Source organism: Plecotus auritus (genome assembly GCF_963455305.1).
Source record: "Plecotus auritus genome assembly, chromosome: 4".
Lineage (NCBI taxonomy): Eukaryota > Metazoa > Chordata > Mammalia > Chiroptera > Vespertilionidae > Plecotus > Plecotus auritus.
In genome coordinates, this window is record NC_137775.1 from 9,865,748 (window position 1) to 9,886,951 (window position 21,204).

The 21,204-nt window shown below is 44.2% G+C and overlaps 1 protein-coding gene across 3 annotated transcripts in view; it reads right to left on the reverse strand.

Annotated features, from left to right (window-relative positions):
- Window positions 1-21,204, reverse strand: part of MTHFD1L (methylenetetrahydrofolate dehydrogenase (NADP+ dependent) 1 like) — a 167,443-nt gene that overhangs the window by 65,382 nt on the left and 80,857 nt on the right. For all 3 annotated transcript variants that reach the window (XM_080667109.1, XM_080667110.1, XM_080667108.1), the window contains exon 21: window positions 2,058-2,197. In XM_080667109.1, coding sequence (XP_080523235.1) covers window positions 2,058-2,197 — 140 coding nt within the window. The remainder of the gene's footprint in view (window positions 1-2,057; window positions 2,198-21,204) is intronic.

A 21,204-nucleotide genomic window follows, 5' to 3' on the forward strand; every position in this document is an offset into this window, starting at 1 on the left:
AAGCTTCGCCCGGCTTCCTGATCCTTCCTTTTATTACCCTCCACCGTTATCTGTGACTTGAGCTCTGTTATAATCATCGCTGGCATGAAACCATGACTTTAAGTGAAGGGGGAGAGTAAGGCGAGCAGAAAATGCAACCATTGTAAAACAATGAGCACATGCATGAAGATGAACTGAAACAGGATTATAAATCATGTGGAGAATTTTCACAGGACAGAGACTAGAGTGTGGAAAAGCACTGGACTAGAAGCAAAGAGACCTTGATTTTTACGTCTGATTAGTCCCCTAAACAGATGTGATACTGAGCAGGCCACTGAGCCCTCTGCACCTCAGCAATTTTATCTTTACAACTAGAGGCCCGATGCACGAAATTCGTGCAAAGGCCTTGGCCCTGGCCGCTGCCCGCTGCCACCGCAGCTGGGGGGCCTCTGCCGCCTCTGCCTGGGTCCCTGACCGCTGCAGCTTTGTCCAGAAGGAAGGACATCTAGAAGGACATCCGTTCTAATTAGCATATTACACTTTTATTTTTATAGATGACTGAACCAGGCAAGACAACCTCCAAGCCCTTTCCAGGATTAGAGCCCTTTTGATTTTATAATTTTCAGGGTGCAAAATAGGGAGGGGGAATTGCAAATGCATTTTATATTGGCAAAAATAGTTCACTTGATGTTGAAAATGGAAGCTGGTATATAGATTTAAAGTCTAAAGGCAAGAAGTGATTGTAGCTACAAGTGGTGTTTTGAGCAAAATCAGAATTCTTTAGGATTTATGACCTTATGTGTTATGTCAACCTTCCATTTGAAATAATGATGACGCTTTAGGCTAAAATGAAATGCTTAGAGTGGGGTTGGGGTTCAGAAAATGTCTATCCTTTGTTAACATACAGCTCCGCGCGGTGGATGTCTGGATCTAAGCCCCAGGCTTCCGATTTGGCTCTCTGCTGGCCTCTGACACTGCCAACATTCCCTAAACCTGCAAACCTCCACCTTCTCATCTGAAAACTGGTGTAAAAGAATGTTGGCCTCTCCGAGGACTAAAACAGCTAGGACGACTAAACAGTGTAGGGCATGTAATAACCACTTGTGTACACAGTGTACCTAAGAAATCAGATTTGGCAGTTTGCCTAACAGATCAGTCAGGGGTCCTCAAACTTTTTAAACAGGGGGCCAGTTCACTGTCCCTCAGACCATTGGAGGGCCGGACTATAGTTTAAAAAAAAACTATGAACAAACTCCTATGCGCACTGCGGGCCCGGGACGAGTCGGCTGCTAAGCAGGACAGGCAGCGGCACCCCGTGGGCCGGATAAATGTCCTCGGCGGGCCGCATGTGGCCCGCGGGCCGTAGTTTGAGGACCCCTGGATGATAAAATTACTCCAAATTATTTTATTTCAAAAATGATTTATCAGTATGAGATTTCATATTCTCCCTTTGAAAATACCTAAAAAAGGAAAACGAAAAACACTTATATCTTGTCTGTGGAAATGGAAAAACATTTCCTTTCAGATGTGTGTAAATTCTGTATATAATAAGACAGATTAGTATCAAAAGTCTTCAAAAATGTGAAAACAGAATTTCCGTTTTCCAAGCAAAGCTCTCTTAGAAATGGGAGTTAAAAAGTGAACTGATAATAAACAGAAACAGAAGGAACAGAGTTCTAGATTACATCAGAGAACCAAAAAAACTGTCTGTACAAACACAGACCCGACTCACCCACAGGAGCCACCGGTCCACCCGTATGGGCTCCATTCGGGAGCCAGAGCCTCTGTCCTCCCATCACCGTGGGGTTACAAAATGCTGACATGAGCTTCAGATATGAATCTTAGGACTAAGAGTGGTTATGCTATGCTCCTTTCCGAAATACTGCTTAGCAATAACTTGGCGGGTGCTACTGCTTCCTAGAACTTACTAAACTCTCAGTGCCCTATCACGGCGATTTGTGAAAAAGGAGACATTCTAGAAATCTGGAGCTACTAGCAGGTTAGCGTTTTCAAGGGCTAAATTCTGCTTTATCTTCATGCTACATTGGGTCCCCCTGGGCAGGGAGGATGGGACTTACACCGGGCCCGCCTCCGTGCATCTTCAGAGCGCGCACCGTTGCCACCAGCACCACGACGTTGGGCACCAGACCAGACGCTCGACACTTGATGTTGAAGAATTTCTCCATGCCAATGTCAGCACCAAAGCCGGCTTCAGTTACTGTGGAGAGTCAAGTTGGAAACTTGCTATTATCGTCTAAACACAACAGGACAGGGTTTGCCAACCATTGGTGTGGCTCCAATTCAAAGGACAGCCGAAATTCCCACCCCCTCCAGGTTACTGCGCAGCATTGCACCGTGTTCATATGCAAAGGCAGACTGCCGTTCCCACCTGTCAGGAAATGTTCTACTTCTTACATTCCCTACAAGTTGGCTCTCTCTGCTCCACACCACCGTGCCTTAAGGCTTCTTTGCCAGGGCCTAGATTTTTCTTCCCAGGATAGTAACTCTGAGCAAAGCTTTCCTTAACACAGATGGGATTTTCACCTTTTTAATCAGGTTCCAAATTGTATCAAAGTCCACTGCTAGCGTAATTACCATAGAAGATCCTTTCTCACTCTTTACATCCTACATAGAATCAATCATATTTCAGTGCCACCTGGCCATTTCTGTTGATTGAAAAAATTCAAGTTAGTTGAGTGGCTTAAGGAGGCTGATTATCAAGCTTGATACAGTATAGAATATTAAAAAAATTTTTTTTATTGATTTCAGAGAGGAAGGGAGAGGGAGAGAAGGATAGAAACACCAATGATGAGAGAGAATCATTGACTGACTGGCTCTGCACACCCCCTACTGGGGATTGAGCCTGCAACCCAGGCATGTGCCCTGACTGGGAATCAAACCGTGACCTCCCCAATGTTCAACCACTGAGCCACACCGGCTGGGCATAGAATTTATTCCATAACCACAGAGGGCACGATAGGGATTCAGAACAGGTCTCCCCAGCATGTGCCACGCTGGCAGGCAGATTACTCTGAGCCAAAGACTCCTGAGGTCCAGGTCCAAAAGGCTCCAGAAGCTTTTACTCTCCCAACTACTGAGCAGAATTCAGGTAAAGGCCTGGTCCAGGAGGAGCACCATCACTGGAGACATCTACGAAGAATATGAGCTGGGTGTGGGAGGGGGACTTCAAAGGGTTGGGGACCAGAGTCCTCTCTGTCCCCAGAGTCTCTGCATGGCCCAGCAAACACTTGCTTTCCCACCCCCATGGGAATTCTTCCTCTTTGAAGCCCCAGACTTCTACTTCTTCTCTTTAATTCAGAATGGCATACAAGCCCCAGGTGCCTGATTGCCGTGAGCCCCATATTCTTACGGCGCTCCCATATGTATGAAATAAAACTTGATATTCTCCTGTTAAACTGTCTCATGTCAATTCTTAAACCAGACAGAAGAACTTAGAAGGCTAAAGGAGACTTTTTTCCTTCCCGACAACACTCATCATCAGCCATCTCCGCCCCTGCTCCCAAATTGCTAGAACGGTTGCTGTGGCAAGCGTGGAGGTAGCAGAGAGAACGTCTACTATCGCCTCCCAAGACGACACCATTGCCACTGGGTCAGCAGCCGAGTCCCCCTACACAAAGGGGAGCTCCAGGCCCAGCAGCACAGGGGCTTTGTGAGAAATGCAGAATCTCAGGCCCCCTCCAAACCCACCGAACAGAATCATATCCCCGGTGAGAATCAGATCCTCAGGAGGGAATCAGATCCCCGGCTGAGATGAATGCCCACTGAAATCTGAGAAGCACCGTGCTCCAGGAAAGCAACACTAGGAATGTAATAGAAACTAAAGTTTATGAAAAATACTCTCTATATAATGACAGTACCACCAAGGCCATCATTTTTAGCAGAGACATGAATTGGTGGTAACAAAAAACCCAAAAACTTTACCAAGATAAATACATCAACCAGTTGATCTAATTCTTTATGGTTTCCTTTTATTATTGTATATGCCCACATAATTTTTATACAGTAGGCATAATTTTATAATTCTGCTCCTTCACGTTAAAATTATCAGAGTTTTCCAGACTGATAAATTTCAGAGGAAAGGCAGGGCTAGGGGTGGGTGGGAGGGGAGTGATTAACCGAGAAACGTATATGCATAGCCCTTGGATATAGACAATAGAGTGGTGAAGGCCTGGGAGGGGTGGGTATGAGATGGAGGGGGTCAATGGGGGAAAAAAAATCCACAAACAAAGGGGACATCTGTAATACTTTCTATAATAAAGAAAAATTAAAAAAATAAAATTATCAGCGTTTTCTTGCTGTATTACATACTTTCAAAATTTATGACTATAAGTGGCAGCTTATAATTTTGTTACGTTGGATGTACCAAGATTTACAAATTGTTCCCTTGTTATTGGACGTTTGGGTTGTTTCCAACATAAATAACGCTGCAAAATATCTGTGCGTATGAGCTTTAACCTCTTTCAAATTACATTCTTGGAATAAATTCCCAGGGGTGAGAGTACAGGGCCAGAGTACGTAAAAAAATTTTATGACTCTTGATATGCTTTTGACAAACTGAAAAAGATTCCCTTAAATATATTCAATTTGGAGTGAATAGAGCTACAAGTCACTTTTTCCTTTCTAATGTTTTCTTTGAACAAGCAATGTAGTAGAACAATTTAAAGAAGTAGACATTTTTATACAGTATTTGGGACAATTCTAGCGATTTTATTAGTGGTGGTCAAAACCGGGGAGTTGACAGTAGCGATCCCCACGCCAGGGTGCCTCTGGGAAAACCAGCATGGTGGTGGGACAGTGGACCCCACAAGAGGAATACTCAGTTCACTTTGTCAAAGGTCCGTATAGAGTGGGCTCCCATTAGGGGAAAAGACAGACAGCAAGGCCATCAGTACTGGATTACTGATGACTGTCCTGCTGGTCAGTATCAAAGACAGACCACAGACCGACAGACAGACAGACAGGCAGGATCCAGAATCCTTCTAGCTGCAGCATTCTAATTAGACGTAAGTTGGAGGGCAGGGACCATAACTTATTAATCTTTGTATCTCTAGTCCCCAACACTGTACCTGGCACGTATAAATAAATGGATTAACAAAGATATGAAGAAACATTGGAGTGGGACTCAGAGCCAATAATGATCTAAAGTAAAGGCTATCACTCCACGGAGATAGGTAGATAGACATTTGTTAATCCTCACCTGAGGATATGTTTCCACTGATTTTTAGGGAAAGTAGAAGAGAGAGGGAAAGACAGAGAAACATAGATGTGAGAGATTGATGGGCCGGGGAGGAGCCTGCAACCAAGGTATGTGTCCTTGACCGGAATCGAACCCGGGACCCATTGGTCCTCAGGCCGACACTCTATCCATTGAGCCATACCGGCTAGGGCAAGATAGGTAGATAGACATTTAACACAGAATTACAAGTATTCTGATACTTGCCTAGCAGACTTCTCTTTTTTCTCATAAAATGCAAAAGTTTTAATAAAAGGTATAAATGTCATATTTGGTAAAGAATGGCCATTTTAAATGTCTAGCTAGCTAGCTAGTTTAAATTCATATTTTTTAAAAAATATTTTATTGATTTTTTACAGAGAGGAAGGGAGAGGGAGAGAGAGTTAGAAACATCGATGAGAGGGAAACATCTATCAGGTGCGTCCTGCAACACCCCCTACTGGGGATGTGCCCGCAACCAAGGTACATGTGCCCTTGACCGGAATCAAACCCGGGACCCTTCAGTCCACAGGCCGACGCTCTATCCACTGAGCCAAACCGGTCAGGGCTAAATTCATATTTTAAGAGACAAATTGGGGGTGGGAAAGGAGTAACAAAGAGAACTTCAGCCCAGCCGCCCATGCCCGGGTTGGTCCCCACTGGGGGGTGTGCAGGAAGCAGCCAATCAATGATTCTCTCTCATCATTGATGTTTCTATCCCCCCTCTCTTTCCCTTTCTCTTTGAAATCAATACAAATATATTTTTAAAAAGAGGGAGAGAGAAGCTCGGGGAAGAAAAACAGGGTGCAGAATTAAAGATCCAGGAACACTGGCTTCCAAATGCAAAGGAAATATTGGAGGCAAATAATGTGAGGAGAACAGAAGCAAGTGCCACATTCTTACACTTTGAAAACTGCTGTGCAATTCTGTAATCATCACGCTATTTGCTTTCAAATAATCAGGCTGCTGGGGACACCAGGGAGCGTGGAAAAGGTAGGCGGATGTGCAATCGGTAATTACAAAAGTCAGGAACACTTAATAAGGTGTCACCGACAAGTACTAGCTTGGGAGGGGACACTGTGGAGGGCCCTGTATCGGTGTCTTCGAACCTCAGGGCGTCTTGATGTGAGAAGGGGACGAATCACTCCTGTTGGCAGGTTCTGTTTCCTAGGCACTTCCTAGGAATTGCCAACACAGAAACCCTGCAAGTTTTCCCAGGGACCTGAAACAAGCATGCATTTCCTTACTGCAGTCACTGCTCTCAATACATTTAAAAAGGGATACGGGCTGAGGAACGATTTAATGTTGACTTTAATTATGGACTTGTTCTAGAGCCCTGAAGCAAGTACACTGACTATGACTTGGCATTCCTGAAAAGCATGTAATGCAGACATTTAGAAAGGCTGGCGAGAAAATGTCTGCCCGTGCCTCCACAGGTATTTGTCTTGGCAATCTCTGCTATGCGGGGCGGGGGGGGGGGGGGGGGGAGGGGGCGGGGAAGGGGGTGGTGGCGGCTACCGCTAGTCCTCTTGCAACATGAACGAGAACAGGAAACACTGATTTACTGTGTAAGCACAGAAGCTATTAGATAGTAGCATGGCTTGGTTCAAACTTCAAAACTCATAATCTGCTCAGAAAGGAAGTGTCAGTGGGTCTGGATGGGGAGGGATGACGCTGTGGACAAGCACAGTGCGTAACAGCACAGGAAACAGCTCGGGTTCCGCTGGAGAGCAAGAAGCACGACTGGACAGCCAGGCGGCGGGCTTCCATGCTGACCCCAGAGGGCACCCTGCGTCCTGTGTACAAACGGGACAGAAACAACCACACACAACAACCACACACGACCGGGAGGCACGCGCGATGCCAATGAAACTCCTCCATGAGGCAGGGGATGAGTTTTAGACCGAGTTATTTTATCATGTCCCCGTAGAAGAAGCTTTCCATGGCAATTAGGACTCACATTTGTTTTCGACGATCTGCTAATTAAAAAAAAAAAAAGCATTAACATCATCACCTTATATAGGCAGCAGGCCCTATAAATGATGGGTTCATGAAACTCTCAGCCATGAGAGAACTAACTTCCTCTGTGCCGGCACCTTCCTGCCTTGAGATAAGAGCCTGTCGGGGTGTCCCAGGGCCCACAGCTCTACTTTCTGTGTTACAGGCTCTGTGCACTCAGCCCGCTACTCTGATGAAACATATGCATCCCAGATTTTAGAGGAAAAACTTCATTTCTTCTCATTCACCAATTTTTTAAAAAAATGTATTTTATTGATTTTTTACAGAGAGGAAGAGAGAGGGATAGAGAGTTAGAAACATCGATGAGAGAGAAACATCGATCAGCTGCCTCCTGCACACCTCCTACTGGGGGATGTGCCCACAACCAAGGTACATGCCCTTGACTGGAATCAAACCTGGGACCTTTCAGTCTGCAGGCCGACGCTCTATCCACTGAGCCACACCAGTTAGAGCCTCATTCACCAATTTACTGAACTTCTATTATTTTGCCTGGCATTTAAGCAATCATCTATGTACTCATGTCTTTAGTGAGGACAAAGATTAACTTACCTAATGAAAAAGGAACATCCTTCTAACCTTTCCTTTTGCACTTTTTCTTGCTTGAATCCCCCTTGGTGTTTTAAAATTTGTGTTTATTTACCATTTTGCTTGAATCCCCCTTGGTGTTTTAAAATTTGTATTTATTTACCATTATGCTGGTAAATTTGAATTCTGCTTCACATTTACTTCTGAACAGTGTCATTGTTTTATTTTAGTGCATTTACTGAACCCATTTCTATGGAATCACAAACCACAACCCCGGCTGGGCCAGGGATGTACGAGATCTCCCATCTCATTCCCCCTCCAACACCTGGGAGGCACCTCTGTCTTCTGCTACAGCTTGCAAAGCTCAGGATTAGCTACTTCAGGAAGTCCACAGCTCTAAGGGGACAGAGCTGGATTGCGATCAAGGCCCATCCAAGTGCAGTTCTATGCCAGGCCCCACCCACTGCCTTCCCAGCATATCAATGCATCGTGTGGCATTTCTCAGCTCAGCTGCTCGGTAAGTTTTGCTGCCAATGAAAACCTTCACACCCTGGGCTTCAATAGTTTGATACACAAGCAGCAGCTCTAAATTCTTTCCCTGCACTCTCACAGGTGTGGCCAGACTTGCTTTCTAACTGCTGTGATGACAAAAAGTAGGGAATCTGGAGTCTTCTCCACTGTGCGACACCCTCTTTCTTCCTCTTTTTGACTGAAGCCAGCAGTTTGTTTTCTCTCTGGGAGCAAGGCATTTAGGGATGACGCACCATGCTCTCTCTGTTCCTGGCCTACGTGCCCGCGGTGCTGCTTCCTGGGCAGTAGCAGGGAGTGATGTGGTGAAAAAGAAAGACCTCGGAGAGAGCGAGCACCTGGGCCTGGCACCAGCAGAAACAGGCTGAAGGTGGAGAACCCTCGCTCTGCAGCCTGGGTTCCTGAGAACCACATGGGCTCCTGGGGGCCAGGAGGCACGTCAGCACCTTCCACTGGGGTGAGCCAGCCCCTGGGACGGGGCTTCCCCGCCCTGCAGCCAGACGGCCGCCCTCCCATTGCTGGCTGGGAGTGAGCAACGCCAGTCCCTCGCTGGGCGTTCTCCAAGCTGCATGGTCCCGTTATCACTGTGAGCACACAGTGGGGAGAAGGGAGCAAATACTTTCCATCTGAAATTCTCACTTCTGCTTTTGCACTGGGGAAAATGCTCTTTGGACTCTGCAAGTTAAACTGATGCACCAAGATCATTTTTTCCAAGAGTTTCTGGCCACTGGACGGACCTGAATATTGTCACCATAATTGCAAACTGAATTTCCAGCGTGCTAGGTCACCGAGGGGCCCTCTACTCCACGTGTACTCAGAAGATTAGAACTTTCAGGTTTCATAGCCATGCTGTAGCAGTAATAATTTTTCTTCCCAGGATACACACAGCACACGTACATATCAAATATAAAACACACTGAGTTTCCCATTACTTTTGGGCAAGAACTTGAATTTACAGACTGTGAGAGGTCTCACAGAAGAGCTAGTTCTCACAATCAGCTCGGCTTCAAATGGGTGGAGATAAGAAATACATCTGCTCAGGGCAGATCTGGCTAACTTAATCCTCAAAAGGATTTCTTGTAAGTAGAGGGAGGAATAAGACCATTGTTTTCATTCGGTCAGTGCTTTCTCACGACAAATCAGAAATAAAAAGAAAACTTTTACCTGGGAAGAAGCAAGGGACATATATATATGTGGGACTGGTCTGCATTCAGAGCACTGTGGGCTCTAACTGAACAATGACAAAGGAAATGGAAACTAGATTCTTCATACTGCCCCTTGTCGGCCCCGTGTAAACACGTCTACCCAGCAGCAGCTGTCTGCAGATAAGCTCAGGGAAAGTGGACTTCAAAGTCACAGAAGCACAGGAATTCTGAACTTGAGCTCAAGGTGGGCCAGCCTTTGAGGAGGTTAATTATTTTTTTCCATTTACTAGAAGGAGGCTAAGTAAACCAGGATGGATCATTAAAATAACTACAAGGGAAACTAAGCCTTATTACTCCAGCTGGGGAAGAAAAAACAACAACACACAGTGAAATTGATTTAAAACATTAATTTTGAGGCTCCAGTTCATCCATAAAATTTAAAAAAAATTAAATCCCCTTTGCTGTTTTGGATTTGTCTACTTAATCTATGATCTTTTGATTTTATTAAATGTCTTAGGGTCAAATTTATTAAATGTCTTAGAGTGCGCAGATCACGTGGGCACATATTGGAAGACATAAAGAAGAAACCAGTAAAAAACACCCCGGATGTTAACGGCAGCATGTGTTCGTCCTTATTTTTTTGTGGATGGCAATGTCTGTAGCTACTAGGGGAAGTGTGGTAGTCACAGAAAACACAGGAAAAGTTTTTGGGGATTTGTTTGTGCAAAGAGAAAGAAAAGATAAGCAGGGGTCCACTGGAACCATATGTTCTTGGCAGTAATAAAAACCCTGAAAATGCCAGCAATGCCATATAGATGTGTTTTGGTGTCAGGACCCAGAATTTTTTTCCTCTACAGAGTTAATTAGTTACAGACACTGGTTCACATTATTTGGAACCATCATTAATCATCTTGTTTTGTAAAATAATTTTGGCCAAAGCGAAATTTAATTTTGGGAAAAAATGTTTACATGAAAATTAAATTATACATGTTATTTTTACCTCCCTTAAGAAATCCAACTGAATTAAATTCCCGAATCTATGATCCAAATAGTTCCCATCTTCTTGTAGGGCTCACGAGCATGTGTCCAATGGGATTGCCATGGCCAGGGCTTTAACCCTTCCGTTTTTAGAAAACACAGGGTCGTCCCATCGTTCTGGCTCGAGGCCTGGAATTTTGGATGACTGCACGGGGCAGAGCTGTTCTCTTGTAGCCCCAGAGAACGGGACACTCAGAGATACCGTGAAACAAACCGATTCTGAAAAGCTCTGCTACTAACACGCCTTAACTTGAAACAAGATGAAATAGAACTTGTGAAAATAAAACCAAGCAGGAAGAAAGTATAAACGTCATATGCAAATATATTATCTTAAAGGTTCTCAGGAAAAGAAAGACATCAAAGAACCTATAATAGCTGTTTCTGCAAGTGTAAAAAACTTAGCAAGTGAAACTCTGGTTACTGAGTCTGAAAACAAATGAAAAAATACCAACATTCCTAGTATGACAACTTCGATTATAGAAGACATTAAAACAGACTAAAGGAAAACACTTTAAACACGAAAGTAGGCAGATTCTACAATATATTGACTAAATACAGCAGGCAAAGCAGGGATTTTCGAATTGAAGGTGGAGACCCATTTGTGTGTCACCAAATCAATATGCAGTTCCTCCTAATTCGTGGGGATACGCTCCAAGGACCCCAGCACATTACTGGGAAATTTGATGAGAAGAAAAAAAACAGGCCCTTTTCACCATTTCCAATGGAATCTGTCCCCGGCCAGCTCTCTGCAAGTTGACAGAGGAGTGATGCCCTGGAGATGTTCCCTTAGACATTTTATAAGGAAAAGGTGACAAGGAGACAGGAATAATTCTCATGTCCTCACCTCTACTCCATCCTTAGCCCAGAAGGCACTGAAACCAAAGTTCGATGTAATTCTCAGTTTGTTTGAACAAAGAACAAACCCTCAATTTGCCATCTTTCTCTCCCGTCCTCTTGGTACTTCCCCAGTCTGGCCTTAATCTAGAAGGCGGTGCAACTTGGGTAAAGCAGCGGATAAAAATATGAGTATTTGTATTGTATATGCTAAATACATACAAATATTTTATTATCATGTTCCTTATACTGGCAAAAGGGAAGCATTAAAACATGATGTCCAGCGCGGCTGACATGGCTCAGTGGTTGAGTGTTGATCTATGAACCAGGAGATCATGGTTCTTTTCCTGGTCAGGGCACATGCCCGGGTTGAGGGCTCGATCTCCAGGTTGGGGCGTGCAGCTGATCAATGATTCTCTCTCATCATTGATGTTGCTATCTCTCTCTCTCTCCCTTTCCTTTCCTCTGGGGCGGCGGGGGGGAGAGGAGGGAACAAACACCCAAAAAAACAAAAGCAAGAAACATGATGTCCATGTGGCTTGAGGTTCTGAGATGGATTCCTGAAGAAGTCATGGGCTGTTCCCACAAAGACAGCATCTCTACCTCCACGTTTTTATCTTCAACAGAATGCATGGCATGCTTTAGTCTAGACACTCTTGTATCCTGATCCTTTCAATTCACCCAATGTGGAGCATAGCCCCAGGACATTAACATTTAAAAAATAAAATTTTAGGTCTTCTCTCCTAATCCCTGCCTGGCCACCTGGCATATATTGTCAAAAGGAAATAGAGACAGTGACATGGATCACTTGGCATTAACTCAAGTCTGTGTCTGGAAAACCCACCAGAACTATGTCATGCTGATGGTGGATTAGCAACTTGCTTTTCTATTCGAAGGAAACCTAGTAGAATCAGAAAATGTCTTAACTTCTCCTGCAGCCAGGTATGGCCATGTGAAAAATCCTATATAATAAAAGGCTCATATGCAAATAGACCGAACAGCGGAACAACTGAACAACTGGTCACTATGACGTGTGCTGACCACCAGGGGGCGCGTGTGGAACATGGTGGGCATCGGCAGCAGGTGGCAGAGTGTGGAACTTGGCAGGCATCGGCCATGGCAGGATGGTGAAGCAGGTGAGCAGCGGTGCCAGACCAAGGCGGGGTGCTGGTCGCTGTCATTGGGGCGAGCCTCTGGTGGTTACTGAAAATTTGCTCCTGCATGCTGTAGTTCTGCCTGGTGCTCAAATCTGCTGCCAGCGCCGGCCCTGATTGCTTGGTGCTGTCAGTGGGTGTGAGTGGCGGCTGCCAGCCCCAACTGCCCCTGAGGGCTTCTCCACCTCCCCCTGCTCCTGAGGGGCAATCGAGGCAACAGCCACAGCTTGCACCCGCTGACAGTGCTGATGGCCCCGCTCGCACCCACTGCTGGCGCCGGCCCCAATCGCTCTGTGCCGTCAGTGGGTGCGAGTGGGGCCGGCACCGTCAGCGCATGAGAGCGGTGGCAGCGGGACCGGGGCTGCTGGCAGACAGGGGACCGGGGGCCACGGTGGGAAGGGCCGGCTGGAGCGCAGAGGATGGGCCAGACACACCCCTATGCCCACCGCAGCCTCGCAGGCAACAGTTCCTTTCAAGGTGCACGAATTCGTGCACTGGGCCCCTAGTGTTATTAATAAGATATAAGCAGAAGTTTTATATGGGAGTTCGAGGAAGGCTCCTGAAAAGGGAGCATGAATTTCTCCCTCCTTTCTGTTGGCTGTGATTCACATGTGATGGCTGGGGCTTGTGCAACCATCCTGGGCGACTAGGCAGCATAGAGCTCCTGATAACCGAGGAGGTGCTGTACCAGCCCAGGCTGCCTACTGTGGATTTCTTTGATGTGACAGAGAAATAAACTTCCCTTTGCTTGGGGTCACCTTTTCTTCACTGATGCTCTGACTTGTCAGTGAACATAATCCTAACTGACTCATTGGTAAAACTAGAGCCTGCTTAGAAACATGACAGCGGTTTCCATTTCTATCATTTCTTTACTTGAACATGACCCAGTGTTTTCCTTCTCCGCACAACAGTAACTCTGGGACTGAAGGCAAGGTTACATTTTTTATTTAGAAAAGATGGGAGGCTTGTTCAGCTTGGCTGGGGAAGAGATGCTGTACTTTTGAAGGCTGAGATGTGGCCATAACTCTGATTGGTGCCTCAAAGCTGCGCCAGGAAGGGAACCGAGTGTCTGACCACAAGCTCCAGACAGAACTGAATCAAGGCGGCAGGACCAGCACGCGTGCCAGATTGCATGCACAGGGCTCCAGGTGTCCTGTTCACCGGGCTCCAGGTCTGTCTGCACTCTAACCTCTAACCTCTGCCTCCTTCGTGAGTGTGTGATAAACAAAGAAATGGTTTTTGGAGGGAAAAATAGATATTTCCATCATTTTAAATATTTTTACAAGTTATATCATTACAGTATTATCTGACCCTAAAAACCACAAACAATACACTGTCAACCAAAACATTCATGTAACTTTATGACACACAGAATGAAAGGACTAAACAAAGATGGGGCTGGGAATCAAACAAGGGACTCAGACCCCTGGTGTTGGAAATTCAGGAGGTTTGTGTGCTAAACGCTTGAACATCTGAAACAAAACTCACTTTTTAGAACGTAACTGAACATCTCAGTGTGGCACAGGAGCACACAGAGGATGCAGAAGCCATCCTCACATCCCCTGAGAGCCGGCTACCAGGGGGAACCCCTGAGAAATCGCACGGCCTTGTTCATCTCTCTCAATTCAGCTTGCAAAGAGCAAGCCTCGTCCTGGCTCCGTCGGCCTGATCACCCGGGTCAGCTGCTGTCCACATCTCCGCTGCTCATCCCCAGGGAAATGGAAGAGTGTGGGCCGCTATATCCAAACCATCACTCCTGCTAGAAAGTAACCGAACGCCCGACCCATCACACAGAGCTATTAACATCCAGACTTAGCCCTACACCAAGTGAAGACTTGGCCATATACCAATGGCCACTGCCAATCGATGGCTCTAGCCTCCGCCATCTCCTAAATTATAGAGCCATGGTTCCTTCTCCCCGCCGCCCCACCCCCATGCATAGCTAGCAAACACTAATATTTTGCCACCAAAGAGGTAAAACAGCGCAGAACCATAGTCTCCCAGGCACAGCCCAGCTCAGTCCCCTCCCGCCTTCCCACAGCCAGCAACTCGGATTAACCTGGTGCTGATCTGGGTCATGCTTCCACATGTGTAAAAGACATAAATGAAGTAGAGTGTTGCTTCGTGTGTTTAACATGTGTTAGACTGTACTTAGAATTCAACAACCTGCTTTTTCACTCGCCAGTGAGATCTCGCCGCTGGCAATGCCCAGAGGTGGTGCAGCGGCCTCTTCTCTAACTGCTGAGGGATCCCTATCCTGGGGAGGGAGTCCCACTGAATGAGACCTTGGCCTCTCCTCTCCCTCACTCACTCTTTTCAGGGAAGGACCCATCTGATGGGGGAGGGGGGGCAGTTCGGGAACAAACACCATTTATAAATGGAGTCCCGGTAACAACTCTTTACATAATCATTCTAGAAGAACCATACTGACTCCCCACCATGACCCTGAAGGACGTTGAGAATGTAACTCCAATCTATCTTCTCTGCCAGACCCCTGTGCTGACGACCTTTCTCCCACCTCGGTCCTGCCTCACCAACTGCAGCTTAAGTGTTCTTCAAGGCTTGCCTCAAATGACATCTCAAGAGAGCCTTACTGGAACCATTATTTAAAAACTGTCAATTTATCTCCACCAGCAATTGAAAGCATAACATTTCAGATTATCATTTATTCCCCTTCGAAATGACCTCATGGAACCGTGAAATCCATCTCCCCACATCTCACATTCCAGTAAAACTGTCCCCCGAATCCTCCAACAGGTTCCCATCCACACTCATTTGCCCGGTCTGTGCGCTCTGCCTCGAGTGTTCTTCCCTCGCTGCATGTCACATTAGTTCAGATTGTTCACATCTATTTTTCCTTTATTTAAAACAAAAGTAACACACTAACTGAAAATTTATAGACTACCAAATAAATAAATAAAGTAGAAAGTCACTATTTCCCACAGATAAATAAAAGTAACCATTTGATATACTTCTTCCATGCTTTTTCTTTGCCTCTAGCAGATATTTACTACATATTTTTAAAATGAGAAATATATTATAAACATTGTTTTGCAACTTGATTTCTTTTACTTTATATTTCATGAACACCTTTCCATATATCATATAAATCTGTTATAAAGTAATACTAAACTTTTTTTTATGTTTTTCTTGAAGCTCCAAGTTTTAATTTCACATTAAAAATTTAATCTCTCTCTATTCTGAATATATTGTGATACATGACTCTTAAGTTTGTTTTAAAATTAATAGCCAAGCCAAAACCGGTTTGGCTCAGTGGATAGAGCGTCGGCCTGCGGACTGAAAGGTCCCGGGTTCGATTCCGGTCACGGGCACGTACCTTGGTTGCGGGCACATCCCCAGGTGGAGGTGTGCAGGAGGCAGCTGATCGATGTTTCTCTCTCATCGATGTTTCTGACTCTCTATCCCTCTCCCTTCCTCTCTGTAAAATATCAATAAAATATATTTTAAAAAAAATTAATAGCCAAATGTCTGAACATCATTTAATCGTTAGTCCATCCATTGCCACTGATCTGAAATGTCGTCTGTATCAAATTATTAATTCCTCATGCAAAAAAATGAAACTAGACCACCAACTTACACCATACACAAAAAAATAAACTCAAAATGGATAAAGGACTTAAACATAAGATGGGAAACCATAAAAATACTAGAGGAATCCACAGGCAGAGAAATCTCAGGCATATGCCGAAGCAATTTCTTCACCGATATCGCTCCTAGGGCAATGGAAACTAAAGAGAAAATAAACAAATGGGACTACATCAAAATAAAAAGCTTTTGCACAGCAAAGGAGACCATCAACAAAACAACAAGAAAGCCCACTGTATGGGAGAGCATATTTGCAAATGTTATCACTGATAAAGGTTTAATCTCCAGCATCTATAGGGAACTTATACAAATTAATAAAAGGAAGATAAATGATCCAATAAAAAAATGGGCAACAGACCTAAATAGAATCTTTTCAAAAGAATACAGAAGGAAGGCCAAGAGACATATGAAAACATGCTCAAAGTCACTAGTTATCCGAGAGATGCAAATCAAAACGACAATGCGGTACCATCTCACACCTGTCAGAATGGCAATCATCAACAAATCAACAAACGACAAGTGCTGGCGAGGATGTGGAGAAAAAGGAACCCTTGTGCACTGCTGGTGGGAATGCAGACTGGTGCAGCCACTGTGGAGAACAGTATGGAGTTTCCTCAAAAAACTAAAAATGGAACTCCCATTTGACTCAGTAATCCCACTTCTAGGAATATATCCCAAGAAACTAGAAACACCAATAGAAAGGATATATGCACCCCTATGTTCATAGCAGCACAATTCACCATAGCTAAGATTTGGAAACAGCCTAAATGCCCATCAGCAGATGAGTGGATTAGAAAACTATGGCACATCTACACAATGGAATACTACGCTGCTATAAAAAAGAAGGAATTCCTACCATTTGCAGCAGCATGGATGGATCTGGAGAGCATTATGTTAAGTGAAATAAGCCAGGCAATGAAAAAAAAATACCACATGATCTCACTCATTTATGGAAAATAAAGAACATTATAACCTGATGAACAAAAAGATATCGATACAGAGGCAGTAAAGCACCGAACAGACTGTCAAATTACAGCGGGAAAGCAGGGGAGTGTTGGGAAAGGGGGGAAAGAGATCAACCTAAGGACTTGTATGCATGCATATAAGCACACCAATGGACACAAGACACTGGGGGGCGGGGGGGGATGAGGACATGTGACAGGGGGTAGGGGAGGCTGGGGGAAGGTCAATGGGGAAAAATAGGAGATATATGTGCTACTATATGTAATACTTTAAACAATAAAAAAATAAATTAAAAAATTATTAATTCCTACATATAATGAAATAGTCTACTTAAGGATACACACTCTAGGGTGTTTTTTGTTTTTAATATGTTTTTATTGATTTTAGAGAGGAAGGGAGAGGGAGAGTGATAGAAATATCAATCAGAGAGAAACAACATTGATCGACTGCCTCCTGCATGCCCCCTACTGGGGAATGAACCAGCAACTCAGGCATATGCCTTGCCTGGAAAGAGAACGTGAGACCACTTGGTGCATGGGTGGACGTTCAACTACTGAGCTACACCAGCCAGGCTAGGGTGTCCTTTTGGTATCCGTTTTTGTGTGTGTCCCTCTTTATTACTATGGCAGTATGATCTTATTTTGGTATCTAGAGTTAGAGAAGTCATCTATTATTATATTTTTAAAAAATTTTCCCTTGTTTTATTCTCATAAATTTATTCTTCTAGAATGTAGACAAAATACTATTAACTTAACCAGGAAACTCATCTCCCTCCATACCTTCTATGGCAACTATATAATAGTACAGTACTGAATAGTGCAGCATAGTATAGTATGGCATGGTCGCGTATAGTAATTTATAGGGGAATAATGATTGTTCAACACTGATTACTCCCATCCAAGGACATGGTATGTGTTTCACCACTGATTTGGTCTTGTTCTGTGTCTTTCAATAAACGTATATAGCTTTTTTTCTATATGCTCATTTGTTGTTACATTTATTCCTAGGTATTTATAGTCTTGGGGACACATAAAAATAGGATATTTTCCATATTACAGCATCAGACTTTATTGCTGATATAAAACTATTGATTTTTACATATTTACATTGTATCCAACTAGCCAACCAAAACTTCTTACTTAAAATAAGTCTTGAATTTTCTAGTTATACAATCACTACACATAAAAATGAAAAATCTGTCTCTTTCCTTCCAATATTTATACTCTGTAATTGTTCTTGTTTTATAACATTGGCCAGGACTTCCAGAATAATGATGAATATAGTGGTGATTGTAAGCATTCTGTGTTCCTGAATACATTACTGAGCCTTTAAGGGCGTTGCCAGTTGAGTATGAGGCTGATTGTTAGTTTCTGTTTTACAACTCTATTTAACTAGAGGCCTGATGCATGAAATTCGTGCAAAAGTAGGCCTTCCTTCCCCCGGCTGCCGGCACCGGTTTCCCTCCGGCCACCAGCAGGCACCCGGGACCTGGGCTTCCCTTGCAGCCCCGGCTTCATCTGGAAGGTCGTCCGGAAGGATGTCCAGTCTAATTAGCATATTATACTTTTATTATTATAGATAGATTCTTCTACTGGAAGAGGTATTTCTTTATCATCCCATTGAGATAAACCTTTCATCCTGAAAGTTACTTTACTCTGCTTCATTTTGAACTGGATACCCAAGTACTTTTAAATCATAGGTAATTTTTTATTGTTATTATTTGTATCAAAGCATTAATGGTTAAAACAACACTTATGGTTGAAGCTGATATAAAACTATTGAGTTTTACATATTTCACTGTATCCAACTAGCCAACCAAAACCTTTATTAATTTTTTAAATCTTCACCCAAGGACACGCTTTTAGATTTGAGAGAAAAAGAAAGGGAGAGGGAGAGAAACATTGATGTGAGAGTGAAACATCGATTGGTTGTCTCCCACACATCCCCTGCCTGCGGATTGAACCCACGACCTTTCAGTGTATAGGACACTCTAATCCACTGAGCCACTCCGGCCAGGGCGAGCCCGATACTTTTAGAGAGCACTCAGAATCAGTGTTCTTCCCCGCCCCTGAGAAGATGTAAAAGGTTCACAAAAGGATCCCCCATTCCTTTAGCAACAACCAGCTTCCGAACAGTCCTCGCTCAAAATTCTACCCTGTTTTCCTTGTCTGAGAACAGCAATACAGTACTGTAATTTTGTAATTAGGAAAACATTGCTAAAAGCTTAAGGACAACCTCATCGCATTGCCATTTTTTAAACTATGGTTTATATTTGGTGAGGGTCATTCGACCCTTTCAGGCTGACAGTTCTGGCTGCGCTGGGTAAGATGGCAGTCATACAATGTAAATTTAGAAGTCATTGTGCAATGGGTATTTTCAAAGAAACTTCTCAAAAAGCCTATGCAGTTTATGAATTTTAAGACTCCAGTTTAACCTCTGGATCCCATTTTAAAATCGTTTTATGTTAACTCTCATAGCACTCATCTCTGCAAGACTGTTTTGACAAGGGTCCTATTTTAACTCCACATTTTATGATGGTAAGCAGAACTACATTATGAGCACATTATTATCTAGAATATATATATAAATCTTAAGTAGCGATGGGCTAGATACTTCATTGAAAATAAGTTTGCATTTTGTAAATGCAAACAGTCAAGGTCAGGTTAGACATTCCCAAAGTCCAAAGTATCTTTCATAACTTTTTTCAAAATGTTTTGCTCTTTTTATTTAATTATTCCTTTAATAAATTTATTTAACTATAGATTTAACAAACCATTGGGCGAATATGCCTAAATTCACCATAAAAAGCCCAGCGGAAATTCACACATTTACCAGTAGGTAAGTCATTCAGTAAACTGAGGTGTAGTAACAATTATTTAGTGCCCATTACGAGCTCTGGGCAGGCAGGGCTAAGGAGTGATGAATGGAGTGAAAGCAAACATTTAGAAAGTGGTAAAGGAGCCAAGGCCCTGGGGTCAGGGGCTTAGGTTCAAATTCCTGCTTGCTGCTGCACTAGTTGCTTGCGCTCCTCACCCGTAAAACGGGGTGACCCTGTCCCCAGGTCATTACCACACACACACACACACACACACACACACACACACACACACACACGCACAGCAGCCAGCGGGTCCCCAAGGAAAGGAAAGTCCTGTAACTACTAGCAAAGACTGATCCACACCAGGAAATGCCCGAGTGGTGTCTACGCATCCTGTCAAGTTGCCTTAGGTGTTAGGCCGTGCCATTTCCTTAGCTTTACAGAGAGGAGGGCTGGGGAGAGGGCGGGTGGTCAGCTCCCAGTGGAGAGGGTGTAGCTGGTCTCTGTGAGAGGTGGGAAAGCAGGCTGGGGATCAAAAGGGGATCAAAATTATGGGGTAGGGATTTGGAGTCCAGGGAGACATCTGGACATCTGAGCCTTGCGGTCAAGGAAAGGTCGTGGCCAGAGGTAGAGAGTGTGGAGATGGCCAGGCGCGTTGTGGAGCAGAGGTAAGAGAAAGGGTCCGAGGGTGAACCCTGGGGCAGTCTAAGGCTTAGAGAAGAAGGCCCTCCAGCCCAAGAGGCTGTGCAGGAAGCAGTGCTGGGAAGAGGCTGAAGACAGGCTGGGGTGTGGAAAGTGCTTTAAGGAAGGGAGGGAAGAAGCCCTGTCCAACGAAAAAGACCATCAGAGCATTGAAGAGAACAAACATCCACACAACAGAGTGAAACAGGTCAGCAGGAAGTGTTGTAGACAGGGATACAGATAAAGATGGTGGAACCTTCTAGAAGTTACAGGGAAGACCACAAGGGGACCTTGAGGGGTGAGGGGTGGTGAAAAGCAGAAAAGGGGAAGACATTTTAAGATTGACTCTTTGCAAAAAACTGAGGTTCAGTCAGTACATTGTTCTCTATACAAAAGTGCCCAAGATCAAGCTGAGTAACTCATCTCAATAGGATTATAACTGTCCTATAAAAAGAAAACCACGTATGGAAGCATTCGGAGTGATCTTTGTATGGAGATATTAGAAATGAGTTGAATTTTTTTTCTTTACTTTTGAAGATTTTCTGATTCTTCTGTAAGGATGAAAGTACAACTTTAACGAAGGGAAGTTATTATCATTATTCTTTGCATTTAGCATCTTGTTCTCCATCTGCTCCATGGACACAAGTGCAGAAAAGTGAGCCTGACCATAGGTGAGCACCA